Here is a 14,924-nt window from a genome sequence, read left to right as displayed (position 1 = left end):
GGAGCACGCTGGAGTTGTCGGTAAGAGCGTGGCAATGCTGTAAGAAGGGGGTACAGCCCCCTCCAGCCAGGACCTCCTCATCCCACCTCCATCCATCTGCACCATGGGCAGTCTTTGAGACCCAATCCTCCAGCACATTGCCATCCCTGGCAGTGCGGGTGCCTAACCAGGACACTGCTGCCCACGGGTGCCTAACCAGGACACTGCTGCCCACAGGTGCCCGACCGAGTGATGCTGGTTGAAGCTGAGCTGGACCTGGCCATCACCGTGCTGGGGCTCCCTGCTGTGCCCAGGCTCACGGAGCTGCGCCAGCAGCCCCTGGCCTTCCTCACCCAGGCTCGGGAGGACCTGCGAGGCTGTGTGAGTGTCCCTCCAAGTCCCCCAGCCCGTGCACCCCATGCACCCAGGTCACCTCTGGTCCTTACTCAGCTGCTCTATCATAGGTGGCCATGGAGGCTCCTTCTTATCATCCCTCTGGGAAACTGCGGCACTGGCTGCAGAGGCTGCAGATGGCCAAGGAAACGGTAAGTCAGGGCAGGGGGCTCCGGGGTGTTAACCAGCTGCACGCTGCATGGGGCTGCTGCACCCCTCTATGGTGCCAACCTGACCCTTCTCACCACCACAGGAGACTCCCGGCTGCCTGGAGGCCTCAGCCATCCTTCACCTCTTCCAAGTGCTGAATGACCTGCGGTGTGCAGCCCTCCGGGAGCAATGCACTTAGTCCCTGCCGGTGGCATGGCACAGCATGGTACAGCACGGCGTGGCATGGAATGGTGCTCACCAGCCCCAAAGGATGTCTGGAGGACTGGGAAGAACGATCTTTACTGCATCACTGGACTGTAATTTCCTATTTAAGCATTTTTCTTATTTATGTGATGAGCTCAGGGAGCAATTCTTTTTCATAGTCTGTTAAATTATTGGGGTTTATTATAAATGACTTGGGAGGAGGTAAATGTATTTATTGGATATCTTTGTTTTGCTGGTTTTCAAAACACTGTTTTTTAAAGAAATCTATTTTTATCTGCTATTTATTACAGAGTACATTATATATATTTGCCTGCATAAGTTATTTCCTACATGCTATTTAATATGCAGAATAAAACATTTTATAAACAGATGAGCTGCCATCATATCTTTTGAATACGCTTCACAGTAACTTCATTCCTTTGGAAAAGTGAGGTATGGGGGAGGAGGAAGGATATTGGGTGAACTTTGAGCATTTGCAAGTAAATCACAAACCTTTGGCACTCATGTTCACCTCCAGCTGCCTGGGGACACCCCAAATGCCCCTTGAGGTTGCCTCTGGGGACAGATAAATGCTGTGGGTGGCCCCGGGGACAGGAGCCCTCTGGCCACCCATGTTGGGTGGTGCGAAAGAGCACATGAGGCCTGGAGGAACACGCAGCCTAATGCAATGCTCACGTCCTAGCATGGGCTGGGCAAGCTCCTGGTTTGACAACCCCAGGGGCTCTCAGAAGATACCTGATTGATTTAACCACCAAACTGCAGGTCAGAATGAGCATGGACTTGGGAAGGAAGCAACTCAGTTGGGAGACCTGGAAAAGGACCATGAGCAGACCTGAACTTTGTTCAATCTATTTTCTCAGGTCAGAGAGATGGAGACAGGCAGCAGGGAGAGGCAGCAGAGACAGCAGCCACATGTGAGCATGAGCAGCTGGTTGAGGGAGGGGATTCTCCCCCTCTGTACCTTTAGGGAGAGGACAAGGGGGAATGGCTTTAACCTGCCAGAGGGGAGATTGAGATGAGCTCTTAGGCAGAAGCTCTTCCCTGTGAGGGTGCTGAGGTGCTGGCACAGGGTGCCCAGCGAAGCTGTGGCTGCCCCACCCCTGGCAGTGTTCAAGGCCAGGTTGGACACAGGGGCTTGGAGCAACCTGCTCTAGTGGAAGGTGTCCCTGCCCATGGCAGGGGATTGGAACAGGATGAGTTTTAAGGTCCCTTCCAACCCAAACCAGTCTGTGGTTCTATGATGTGTGTGTATTTCTGATGGCCATACTTGGGGCAGTGTAACCTCTGGTATCCCCTCTGGTATCTCCTATGCAAAGCAAGTCCACTGCAAGTTAATGCCGGGATGACTATTTGTGCTCCTTTGCCAGCCATAGGTGATGGAGCTGCAAATGCCACAGCTGGCCAGCATTAGCCTAACACCCCTGCCAGCTTTTTGTAGCGCAGGACGAGCCCCTCTGCTTCTCCTGGAGGGTGCTGCATGTGAGCCAGCAGTGCTTTAGCTTCCTCTGCAGGCTCATGTAGGGGATGCCAGGAGGGAGATGCTGGGAAGTCAGAGACTTTCTGAGTATCACTGAGTGCTTGGCTGGTTGGGATGTTAATGGCAGTTCCCCAGCCTCCCAGGGAAAAGCAGAGAGGTGTGCTCTTCCCTGTGTTTTGAGTCAGTTCAGACACAGAAACAGCAGAAGGAAAGTTAGCCGTTTTTCCAAAAGGATGAAGTTACAGTGAAGAATATTCAAAAGATACGATGGCTGAGTGGCCCTGGGGTGGTCAAACCAGGAGCTTGCCCAGCCCCTGCCAGGATGTGAGCATCGCATTAGGCTGCATGTTCCTCCAGGCCTCATGTGCTGTTTCCTGCAGGCGCACATTGAAAAAATGTCCCAACCCAGTGGTCAGCCTTGAGGGGGTTGAAATCAGGGTGGCCAAGCTTCTTGGGCTCCTGTCCCCGGGGCCACCCACAGCATTCATCTGTCCCTCTGCCTTGCCCCCTCCAGCTCAGAGCCCCCTGTTGCTAGCCCTACTCACAAAGTGCTCCTTCATCTTCTGCACAGCCTTCAGCTCATGGGGCACGAGGAACTGGTACTTGGAGAGGCTGCAGCTCCTCTTGAGGGCATCTTGGGGGATGGCAGCCCCGAGGCTGGTCCCTACCACCAGCGCCAGCAGGAGGATGAAGCTGAGGCACAGCATCGTGCTGACGACAGCCTGACAGTGAGCAGGTGATGATGGATGGGGCGAAGAGCTTGTGGAGCCAGAAGGCACAGAGGACACAGCGCAGCGCTCCGGGCTGGATCCCTGTTGGTACTGCTGCAGGCAGTGAACTCAGCTGCTGGCAGTCGGGTTGGGGGCTGGTGCTGGGGAGCTGCTTCACCTCCCTTCTCTGCTTCACCTCCCTTCTCTGCTTCATCTCCACGGCTTTTTATGCTGCCCCGACGGCGCATTCAGGTGGCAGGAAAATCCACAGCCTGTCGGCGCTGGAAACTGGAAAGTGAAAGCGGCGGCCGAGGGACTCCCGCCTCTCACTGCCGCCTCGACAGGGCAGCGCGGCAGCACCCGGAGAGCAGGGGGATGCTAGGGCTGCCTCCAGCGCACCCTCCATGGAGCTGAACGGGGGGACGCTGCTGCCACGTCGAGTGGTGCAGAGGTGCAGGCGGCCGTGACCCAGCCTGGCACGTGCTGGGAGCTATGGGAGGTCCCCAGGCTCACAGCCCAATGGGCACAGCGGGCTCGGAGGGTCCCACTGCCTCCTGAGCAGCAGCAGCACTTCGTGCCTCAGTTTCCCCGTGGGAAGCACAGCACAACAGCTGTGGCAGGGAGGGGATGGAAGCAACAGCCAGAGCGGGCACTGCACAATGCAGCCTGCGGGCACCTCCGGGTTATGCAGACAGACCAGGTTCATGACAAAAAGCAGGAAAACAGGTGAAAGCAGAAGTACTTCCACAGTGTTTTCCAGGTGGGATGTAGAGCTCTGCAGGGAGGCTGCTGGAAATGAGTGGTGCTGCCAGCGCCACCAGCGCTGGAGCTGGATGGGGTTTCCTCCCTGCTTAGTCTGGAAGTGCAGCTTTCACGTGTGGACATCTCTCTGCTGAGATCTGGAATGATGCCTCCACTCAGCAAAGTCCATCCTTCCTCGAGGTACTGTCCTGCGATGTGAAGCCGTCACTGCTGGGCTTTCATTTCATGCATTCATCAAGCATTAAAGATTCAAAATTAGCGCAATGCCCGTATCCAAAAAGCAAACCTGCAGTGAGGCAGCAAGAGGCACAAGCACACTTTGCAGGGCTTCACGTGGTGGCCGTAGAGGTCACTGCTCCAGAAGGACCCAATTTTTAACGCTCCTATTTGGAAACAAACTGCCAACCTCAAGGAGTCCAAGCAAATGCGTAAAGTCCTTACACAAGGCCACGGGAAGGTACAGCTATGGTGGGCACACCAGCACAGAGGCATGGAGGTGGGCTGGGACTTCCGGACATTGTCCAGTTCAACCGTTCCTCAAGCAGGGTCAGCCAGCACAGGCTGCCCAGGGCTGTGTCTGGTTTTGTTGGAGACTCCACAGCTTCTCTGGGTAACCTGTGCCAGTGTCTCACCACCCTCACAGAAACAGTGTTTTCTCATGTCCACATGGACTTCCACGTGTCTCAGGTTGTGCCCACTGTCTGCTCTCCCGTCAGTAGGCAACACCAAGAGCCCCGGAACCTTCTCTTCCCAGGCTGAACAGTCCCAGCTCCCTCAGCCTTTCTTCACAAGAGAGATGCTCCAGACCCTTCATCATCCTCGTGGTCCATTACTGGACTCTATCCAGTCTGTCCGCGTCTCTCTTGCACTGGTGAGCCTAGGACTGGACCCAGCACTCCAGGGGTGGCCTCACCAGGGCTGAGCCGAGGGGAAAGATCGCTTCCCTTGGTCTGCTTGGAACACTCCTCAAGCAGCCCCGGACACCGTCCACCTTCTGTGCTACGAGGACACGCATTTGGCTCATGTTCAACCTGGCATCCACCAGGACCTCCAGGGCGTTTCCTGTCGAGCTGCTTTCAATGTGGGCAGTCGCCAGCACAGCCTGGACTTTGAATTCTCCTTGCTGAGCTTCATGACGTTCCCATCAGGGTTTCCTTCCACAGCATGTCACAGACACATTGCTGCTGGACCAGGCTCCCACACCAGCCTCTTCTGCTATAGCAGTAATTAAAAGCCTGAGCCCCAGCCAGGGTTCAGTGCCCTCCAGTGAGCAAGACCACGGCACTGTCTTCAACCTCTGCCTCCCACCAGAAATGCACAGGTTTATAAGAATAAGCTTTATTCACTGCAATGAGTTCACAATCAATACAACTATGAAATAAAAGCCCAAACAGCAAAATTATCATCACCTCCGTCACCGAGGTGAGGTACAGCTCAGCTGGGATGGAATCCCAGACTGGTTTGGGCTGGAAGGAACCTTAAAGCTCATCCAGTTTCAACCTTTGCAGGGGCAGGGACACATTCCACAAGATCAGGTTGCCCCAAGCCCCTGTGTCCAACCTGGCCTTGAACACTGCCAGGGATGGTGCAGCCACAGCTTCTCTAGGCTGTTAACAGGTGGCACCTCAGTAGAAAATCCCAATGGATATAAAAATAAACATGGCCCCAGGGAGAAAGGGGAGGAAGCAGGTCCAGGCCCTGCCTGGAACTCTTCAGGTCTCAGTGGAGCAGCAGGAGAGTGATGGTGGCTCAGGGTCTCATACCGTGGAGGCCAGCCAGGTCATAGGGCAGTTCCTGTGGGGTGTTTCTTCCTCCAGATCAAGGTATGGGCCAGGCTGGGGTGTTCTGGCATCTCCAGCAGCCACCAGTGGGGCTGGAGCAAGGTCCACAGCACCCAGAGAGTGATGTCCAGCACCAAGATGATGTCCAGTGCCTGCTGTGCTGGGATGGCCTCATCTGCACCCTCAGGACCCAGAGCAGGGCTGGAAGATGGCCCTGGCATGCACACAGACCCACCACGAACCACTGCCACAGGCCCCTGCCAAGGACAGGGCTGGGGACGCTCGGGTCACCCGTCAAGTCCCAGAGCAGCATCACATCCTTGTGGGACCCAGTTTGGCTTCTCTTTCCCACCACTGTGGCTTTTAGTTCTCGGGCACATTTCTGGTTGGAGAAGTAAACAAAACCTCGTGTCTACATGCAGGCACAAGGAGATCCAGAGGAACGAAGGAAAAGCGAAAGCTGAGCAGTGAAACTGCGGCCACAAGCGCAGCACCAGCACTCAGGCTGGCTGCAATGAAAGGCTGAAGATCATAGAATCGTATCATCACACACCAGTTTGGGTTGGAAGGGACCTTACAGCTAATCCCCATCCAACCTGGCCTTGAACACTGCTAGAGATGGGCAGGCACAGCTTCTCTGGGCACCCTGTGCCAGTGCCTCATCGAGGTCTCCTGGGCACCTTGCTTGGATGCCCGTGTTCCACTTGCCCCGAGCTGTAGCTGAGCAGCAGCGAGGGATTGTCACTGGTGGGATGTGATCTCACTATGCTGGGCATTGGCACCCCGGCAAACACCTCACACAGCAGTGCCACGCTCCAGCACATCCCAGTCCCAGCCCCGCCAGCAAAGCCTGGCTGTATTGGGCACGGCTCCCGCAGAGGTGCTTGTGTCAGCTCCTGCCATGACTGCACAGGGACCCCAAAGCCAGCACGGGCTGGGGACACCATGCTGTGCGCTGTGGGGTCTGCAGGGTGCTGGGGACCCGCCGCAGACATCGCTCCAGCCCTGGTGGTTCCCAGCCGCACCTGCAGGCAGTGCTGTGCTGGGAGAGTGGTATCGATGGAGCTCCCTCCTCAATGCACACAGCCCGGCAGAGCCACTGGAATGCCTCAGACAAGAAATTCCGGTACATGGGAAGTTCTGGGTGCAAGAAGGAAAGTGAAAACGGTCACGGCCGCAGGCAGGGGAGGCAACTGCCCGTGACTCATCGGCTGCTGCGTGTTGCCAGCATGGAAAAGCCTTGGCCACAAGTCACGCTGCGGGAGCAGGTGCAGGGGGAACCCAGATGGCTCCTTCCTGAGCCCTTTTGGAGCTTGTCTGGGATGAACTGGCTCCTGCCAAAGTCGGCAGGCTTGGGAAAGAAGAGGGAAAGAACCAAAAATGCTGTCCCCAAAAGCCAGCTTAAAAAACAACCCCCCTGGGAGACGCGCAGGAGCCCATGGCCACGTGCTGAGGCAGGGGAGGGACATCGAGTGGCCTCCACTTGGCACCATCTCCAGAACTGTACCCACCAGCCCAGTGGGTCAGTGCCACCAAAGTGCTGCTGGCCCCACTGTGCACCCCAGAACCCTTCACCGCCTCTTGGTGCCATGGGGCTGGCTTGTGCCACGCTGTGTGTCCCACGCTGGTAATGCAATCCCTGGTGTTACATCACTGCCAGTCACCTCCTGCATCACCCTGGGGCTGTGCTGAGCAATGCGCAGCGCTGGGGAGGGGAGGGCTGGTAGCTCCAGAGTTATTCAGTGAGGACATTGGATAGAGAGAAAAAACTGTTCAATTTAAAGATAAAAACCCCAAACAACACTTTGTCCCCAGAGCCTTTGTGCTGGCACTGGAGGCACATGGGGTGTCCCTGGGCTGTGGGAATTCACCCCACCAGGACAGAGCTGGGGCTCCCTACAGGCATCCCCACAGCCGTGTCCTGGGCAGGAAGAGACCTCTAGTGCGTCCTGAGGAGAAGACAAGCCACCAGCCCCATCCTCACCCAGCAAGGGAGGTTTCATTCTGCTGCTCGCCCAAGCACACAGGGACCAGCCTCGCACCAGTGATGGGCTTTCTTCCCCCGGCTGTCCTCCTGGGACCCACTATCCCTCCGGGGAGGCACCAAGCAGGGTCAAAGCCTTTGCTCCCCACCCTGGGCAAGCTGAGCCAGCATCCAGTGACCCCAGTGGTGATATACCGAGGGTCAGGCACCCTTAGCCAGGGCAAGGAGGCTCAGACTCTGCAGCCATGGCAGGAGCATACCTGAGAGCCCCAGAACCCCACTGAAAAACCTCCAGCCCCACAAGCCTCCTCCAGGAGCGCTCTCTGAGGCAGGGAGCAGAGGTATCGGTTCTGCCTTTCTTACCCACGCACCAAGGTGTAACCAAGAGAGGCCACAACCCTTCCCATGGCATCAGGGCAGCATTCCTGCCAAGCGCAGGAATTACAGGAAAGGGAAGATCCCAGCAGAGGCTGTGACTGGACTGAAAATACCCAAAAGGCAAACAGGAGGAAACCTGTGCCATGCTGTGCCCAGCGTAGAACCCTGTTGCCTCTATCTGCCCCACCACAAAACACAGCCTCTGATCTTCCCTTTGAACAACAGTGGGCTGTTGGCCCTGTGGCAACAAGCCCAAAAAGGTTCCTGAGTGTGCTGTGGGGAAGAAACCTCCTGAGGGCTGAAGCAGCAGTGCTGGGCAATCCTGGGGCAGAGAAGCTGCTGCTACATCCGCACCAGCCAGCAAAGCACCAGCGATGGTCACACAGTGGGTGAGAACAGCCCCTTTCCAGCTCGGCCTTAAGGGGCAGCACACAGCTCCCAGCTTAGCCCAGGCAGGGGAAGCGCAAACAGCCTTTTCTACCTAAAGCCCATCTGTCCCATGGAACAAGAGGCCACGCAGGACCTAGGAAAGCAATGTAACCAATGTAACCCGTGCCAGCAGGTGCTCTACAGCCTCTCTTACAAAAGAGGAGCCGCAGCAACTTGTTCTCAGCTGGTTTTATTCCCGAGTGTGTAAGAAATGCAGAAAGTTTCTCAGCTGTTACTGTGATTCTCATCTGCAGAGATGGGGTGCAGCCCAACCACCAGTCTGAAACAGGACCCTTCCCGTGCAGCCCTGGGGAGACTGGAGGACCAAGCTGGACAGGAACCCAAGAGCTGGCATAAGCCCTTATCTGCTTTCCACACCTCCAAATCTTAAGCCCCCAGAATTAATCTTCCCAAGGAATAAGAGTGGCACCAAGTGGGCTATTAGGAGACAACCCACTTTTGCCTGCCTTCCTTCCTTCCTTCCTTCCAGCACAGCTCAGAAGGGTTTCCTCTCATTGTGCCTTGCACCCCAGCACACAGACGTGCCTCACCCAGAACTCCACTGGGATCTCCCGAGAAGAAACTCCCATCATCTCCAGCATCCCGAAATGAAGCAGAAGAAGGGTCTCACTCTGCTCAGCCAGCTCCCACCTGACATGGTGTGACACCCACAACCAGAGATGAACCCGAATGGTTTGGGTTGGAAGAGACCTCAAAGCTCATCCAGTTCCAAGCCCCTGCCATGAGCGGCAACACCTTCCACTAGAGCAGGTTGCTCCATGCCCTGTCCAACCTGGCCTTGAACACTGCCAGGGATGGGGCAGCCACAGCTCCTCTGCGCACCCTGTGCCAGCACGTCAGCACCCTCACAGGGAAGAGCTTCTGCCTAAGAGCTCATCTCAATCTCCCCTTTGCCAGGTTAAAGCCATTCCTGTTGTCATGTCCCTACAGACCCTTGTCCAAAGCCCCTCTCCAGGTTTCTTGCAGCCCCTTTGGGCACTGGAGCTGCTCTGAGGTCTCCCCTTAAGGAGCCTTCCCTTGTCCAGGCTGAACCAGCCCAGCTCTCTCAGCCTGTCTCCAGCGCAGAGCTGCTCGCCCTTGCAGCATCTATGTGGCCTCCTCTGGATTTGCTCCAACAGCTCCATGTCCCTTTTGTTTTGACCAGGACTCTTTGACTGTGACCATCCTTATTCACCAAATTGTCCATCCATCACATACATGGCTCCCCAGTTTAGAGGCAAGGTTTTCATGTGGGACAGTGTCAAATGCCTTGCATGACGGTCTTAACGGCAGATGCTTCCAACACATACACAGAATTTGTCTTGGTCAATGAGTAAGTCAGCAGGCACACTTGCCCCTTCCCAGCTTTGCAGCAGGCCCTTGTTGTGGGCCAAAATAGGCTGGTCAAGATGCAAGTGTCAGTGTTTTCTCCTGTCCTCTGCTAGTCAAGAGGATAGCAAAGAAACCCAAGACATCTCTGAGATGAGACTTAACATGGATACATCAGTGCAAGCCCACTGTACAGCTACATGGACTTCAAAAGCTTTAAGTCAACTGACTCAAACTGATGTCAGTAATTCTGTGGTGAGCTGAGGATCTGCTGTTTAACCTCTGATGTGTATCTCTCCACAAGGGGGGAAGGAGGGAGCACATCACTGCCCAGCTCACTTCCAGCTTTGAAGGGGTCTCTACAACCTCACCCTCCATGCCCTGCTTGTTTTCCCAAGCAGATTTCTCACCTCTTTTCTGTCTCTTGGAGGAGGGATTTTGCAGCTTCGGGGTCATTCTTCATAAAGGCTTGATATGGAGAAGATGACTCTAAGTAACCCACCGCACCAGCGACAGTCATGGGAATTTTATCAAAGATATCGCTAATTCTAGGAGACATGAGGAAGAAAGCAGCATTGGCAAGTTAAATTTTAAAGGCAGTGGAACAAGGACAACAGATTGACAAGGTGGTGAATACCTGATACCATGAAATACCAACAGATGGAAACAACATCCAATTGTGGCATTTGGTAGGTAAGAAGCTCCAACTGATGCACTACTAGGGAAGCAGAGATGGTTCTAAGGACCATCTAACATAGTCTGTGACTTGATCAGCCCTTTCAATACAGGCCTATTCCCCTCCAGGAGCCAGGACACCAACACGTCTGCACCACCACTGCCAATATGTCCTTTATGCCTGCAGAGTCAGCCCCTGCCCCAGGCCTTGGTGGGGAGGCAGGCACTGGCTCCCTGCAGTTCTTGGCAAGTTCTTTCACTCACTCCATTGTTTCCCCTTCATCATTAAGTGATCAGCCCAGACCCTCAAATTATCATAACTTACCACAAAAAAAATCCCTAACCCAGTTCTGCCTTGAGCAGGAAGGGCTTTTGCACCCCTCAGACCTCACATGCTGGCCCAGCATAGACCCACATCCAATTCAGCAGAAGTGGAAGTGCAGCCCATGTTGGCCACAGTACAAAGACATGTGCTGGAAGCTGGCAGCTGCCTGCTCTGGCAAACCCAACTCTGTCTGGACTGATGGCAGAGAGAGGAACGGAGATGACACCTCCGTCCACTGCTGGTGCTGCACCGAGGGGGTTCTGCTCACCTCTTCTTGTCTGGGAACGGCAAGGCCTCGAAGATCTGTTTGTAGACTTCCAAGACAAGTTTTATTCTGTGATGCGAGTATTTCAAAAGCAGGTCCCAGCACTGTAAAGGCAGTGTATTAAAAAGCAAACAGAGCCCTCCTGAAAGCTCTGTTTCATTTGGCCCTAGATCTGATGCATTCATAAATGTACTTTTTTATTAAACACTCTTGGCGTTGAAACACACCAAAATCTTTCTTAGCATCAAGAACTTGAGAATAGTCTTTTATTATAGAGATAAGGGTCCTGTCCTGCTCCCTGCACTGCTGTTACTCATAGTGGAAAGTCTCCTTTTATCAAGTTATTAAAACACTCTCTGTCAAGAAACATCACTAAAAAAACCCTCTTTCTTTACTTCCCATTCTTTTCACTGTAAACAGAGCAAAAGAAGTCTCTTTGACAATACCAGCCCCCCCACATCTGCTCTGCAGCCCTTCTCTCCACAACAGTCTGCCTTATTAATCCTAATGCCCTCTTTTCCTCATCCATCCATCTTGCCATATCCCCCAAGCCCACTACTTTCCTCTCTGCCCCTAAGTACTACACACTTTCCCCTGCTCAGACCAGGAGGGGAAGCCCTGAGGTTTAGGTTTCATCACCTCACCTCCCTAAAGACCTGGGTCAGTTTTTCAGAGCACTTTCCATAGCGCAGACTCATGTCCATGGTGTAGGTGCTGATGGCCACGCAACCCCCCAGCCTGACCACACGTTCTGCTTCCCTCATGAACTTCTCAGTATCAAAAAAATGTGCAGCGGTGAATGAAGTCAGGAGGTCCACTGAGGCATCCTTGAATGGCAGCTCCTCTGCAGGGCACACACTGGAAGGGGAATGGAAAAGGGCAGTGTGTAATATGGGAATTAGAGAGTAGCATATTAAGTCAGTACGTATTTCTTGGAGTTGATGATGACCACTTGGGATGTAAGACCATGGCTACTCAAAGTCTAGGATAATGCCTGCTCACACCAAGAATTCCATCAAATAGGATTTTCCTTGGTGCCAGCTGGCTGTTATAACAGTGACACTCAGAAAACTCCACCTCCACATGAGGACCTGAATTTTGCTGCCCCGACACAGGCAGGAGACATTGGGCATGGAGGGGCCCTCCCTGGCCTCCTGGATCTGTGCTTCGCTGATGTCCATTCCCACCACTTTCTTGAAGTGCTCTGCAAGGAAGCAGGTGCCTTGTCCAGACCCACAGACAACATCCACCACCAGTTCAGCAGGGTTTATCCTCTGCAGAGAGGAGCGGATGCATCTCAGCAAGCTATCACCCTATTTTGGTGCTTTCACTCCATTTCTTCCCCCAGCATCCCCACAGGAAGAGCCTTGGAACGGTACAACCCGTGGAAAAAGCTCTTCTATGCCCACATCTTGCATTAAGCCCTACTGATCTATCCTTCCCAGTGTCACCAACCAAGGTGACACTCTCATCAAGGCAAATGCCATCACCCCACCAAATGCCACCACCCTGTTTTCCCTTCAGCCTGGCCATACCCCACGCACCTTCTCCCGCAGGTAGCTGAGAATGGTTCGCTGCAGCTCTTTGCCTGGTGCAAACCTGTATTTCTGGTAGATGGCTGCGTGCCCCCTGGTCTCGAACATCTGGGTGGCCATGCTGGGGTGACCTGGCATGTGGGAGGAGGCAGCCAGTCGGGTTTGTCACCACAGAATCCAACTCCTCAGCATGTGACCGTGAGGGCTGGAGTCTCCATTTGCTGGCAGGGGCCCAGGGAGGATTTTGCCGATGAGACTCCAGGCAGAGTGTGAGCATGCTCTCCAGGCATCCCTCCCACAAGTATGAGCTAATCTCAAAACAAACTAGTGGCGTCTGACAAGGAAAAGCCTTCTAGGTTTTTAAACCCTTCCTCTCCTTACTCCTTTGCTTTCCCCATCCGCTTGGGTGCCTTCTGAAATAAATCACCACTCCAGCTGGACTGTCTGTGAAATTTGGGGGGACTGAGCAGAGCACCAGAAAAAAAACTGACTGCAGAAAAGTTTGTTTCTAAAGGAAATCCGTGTTTTAGCGTTAGCAACACGATCACAGCAACTCCACCCTGTGTCTCCTGAACCATCCAGCGTTCCTTTTGTCCCTTGCTGCCCCAGAAGTGTCCAAAGTCACTTTTAAATACAGACTCACCCCCACAGGCAGGTGAGCCTGGCCTCACTGCAGGACCCCTCAGGCCTCCCATCACATCAGCCCCACATACACAGCACCATCTGCCCAGCATTCAGATCTGCTTTCACGGGTACAGCACACAGATCCCTTGCTCACCCATCAATTTACCCCCCTCCAGGTCCTATAAACCACACTGGGCAGGCTCCCACAAGTCCCTGATGGGCTTGATGATCTTAAAGGTCTTTCCCAAACTAGCTGATTCTATAGCACGCTGATCTTCACACATCACACTGTACCAGAAGGCTCTTGGCCATATGACTACACCTCGGTAGCGTGAGGACAGAGCACAGGAGCCTGTCCAAAGGCCTCCCTGCAGCTTGAGCAGCAACTGCTCCTCTCACATGCTCGCAACAAGCAAGGCAGAAGGATGCAACGACAGCGAGTGACACAACTATCAAACATCAGGCAGTAAAGGGTTAGGGCATGTCGTGGTGCAAGAAGGGACCCTGAACTGCCCCTGGCAGGCTACAGCAGCCCTGCCAAAACCCTTTTCGGAGGGGAGCCCTCCGTGTGCTCACTGCAGCCTTGTCCCACCAGCAACCCCCTTTCTCCCAACTCCCACGCAGCTTCAACCCTCCTCTTACCGCTCCCAGCCTCGGCAGCTCCCAGCGCGCCCCGCTGCCGGGCTCCGCTCTGGACAAGGCGAAGGCCCAGCACCACCCGCCCGCTGGAGCAAAGACCGGAAGACAAGGCCCGGCGCCTCCGCCCCGCCGGGATCCGGCCCCGCTGCAGCGTTTGCGCGGTTCTTGAGCCTGTGATGAGCTACGGACCGCGAGTGGGGGTGCGGGGCGGCGCTGCGCACCCCGGGGAGCGGTGCGAGGGGCAGCAGGTGATGCAAGGCAGCAGGAGAACAGGATTGACGTGCTGCGGGCACCCCAGAGCTGTACTCACAAGGGTGCTGGTGTCCACCAGAGAGCAAAGGCGCAAGCAGAGCCTTATATGACACCTGCACTGACTATAGAACACACAGCGTTGGAATTTCAGGACTAGGCAAAGCCCCTCCCCTGGTTTGGGGCAGGATTTTACCCGCTTGCCTGCTATAGTAATGCTCATTCCATACAGCATGAGGCCAGCATGGCCCTGGCTCGCTTGAAGCACGTTCCCTTCAGTGTGTATTCTGCACAGGACTGTGAATCTGTGCTCAGTAACACAAACTTTAAGCCCTTCCTAATGTAAAGAGAAATCAATGAAACTCCCCCAGGGACTGCAGATGGAGGCTGCCTTGAAGCAGTTTGCAGCATGGGTTGAAGTTACTGGGCTTGTGTCCTGAGTATTTCATCTGGGTCATCTGCTTTTAATTGTACCTGGGGTGTCTGTATGTATGTGTGTGTGTATCTGCACCAAGGGAAAACACAACACAAGCACCACAAGCCTCCCCCCCCCCCCCCCATCTGCAATGTCCTACAGCATCTGGCAAGAGTTCAGCTTCTCTGGGGTATAGATACTCCCAGTTTTGCCTGTGCTTTGCAGAGGGCAGGGCTGCACACAGGAAGGGATGATGTCCTGGGCTTCAGTCACCTGCCCTCTTTCTAACTCTGAGGTCTCCATAGCACAGGCTGCTCTCATGGGCAATGTACAGGTGAGTCTCAACCTATGATCCTGCCAGGGGTGGGGCAGCCGCAGCTTCTCTGGGCAGCCTTGTCAAAACCTCCTACCTTGTTTTGGGAAGAGCTGCTCTGTTGTATCCAGAACAGAGCTGTGGCTCTCGGAGCAAGCCTGGCTCTGTAATTGTGTTTATGCCATCGCCAGCAGTTAATTTTCTGGCAGAAAAACCTTCCCTCATTTCACCTGCAGAACGCTTAACCAGCTTCTTTTCCTGCAGCTACAAAACATGTGTTGCAAAAC

The 14,924-nt window shown here is 54.5% G+C and overlaps 2 protein-coding genes across 2 annotated transcripts; one reads left to right on the top strand and one right to left on the bottom strand.

The window, feature by feature from the left end:
• Positions 1-216: 216 nt before the first annotated feature.
• On the top strand, positions 217-914 carry LOC134155900 (interferon lambda-3-like; the record flags this gene model as incomplete). The annotated part of the gene is made up of 3 exons (XM_062603542.1): positions 217-360; positions 444-524; positions 626-914. Coding segments are annotated over 3 exons (321 nt in total), but the record flags the coding sequence as incomplete, so codon positions are not given.
• A 7,528-nt stretch (positions 915-8,442) lies between these two features.
• On the bottom strand, positions 8,443-12,535 carry LOC134155834 (putative methyltransferase DDB_G0268948). The gene is made up of 6 exons (XM_062603436.1): positions 12,407-12,535; positions 11,976-12,136; positions 11,507-11,720; positions 10,866-10,966; positions 10,009-10,145; positions 8,443-8,872 (listed from the first exon to the last, which is right to left on the bottom strand). The coding sequence occupies exons 1-6, from the start codon at positions 12,533-12,535 to the stop codon at positions 8,781-8,783; spliced, it is 834 nt and encodes a 277-aa protein (XP_062459420.1). The 3' UTR covers positions 8,443-8,780.
• Between the last annotated feature and the right edge of the window lie 2,389 nt (positions 12,536-14,924).

The sequence above is a fragment of the Pezoporus occidentalis genome, unplaced genomic scaffold (genome assembly GCF_034315485.1).
Source record: "Pezoporus occidentalis ecotype Australia unplaced genomic scaffold, CSIRO_AGI_Poc_V1 ctg118, whole genome shotgun sequence".
Lineage (NCBI taxonomy): Eukaryota > Metazoa > Chordata > Aves > Psittaciformes > Psittacidae > Pezoporus > Pezoporus occidentalis.
Note: the sequence above shows the minus strand (reverse complement) of the source record. Positions and strands in the feature narration are given on the sequence as shown.

What these genes read in the sequence shown, in the direction of transcription:
- LOC134155834 (XM_062603436.1), bottom strand. Translation starts at nt 12,535, where the DNA reads ATGCCAGGTCACCCCAGCATGGCCACCCAGATGTTCGAGACCAGGGGG. An exon ending in TGACCCAGGTCTTTAGGGAG is followed by an intron (nt 10,967 to 11,506) that starts GTGAGGTGATGA and finishes CTGCCTTTACAG; the next exon opens with TGCTGGGACCTGCTTTTGAA. An exon ending in CCTCCAAGAGACAGAAAAGA is followed by an intron (nt 8,873 to 10,008) that starts GGTGAGAAATCT and finishes TGCTTCATTTCG; the next exon opens with GGATGCTGGAGATGATGGGA.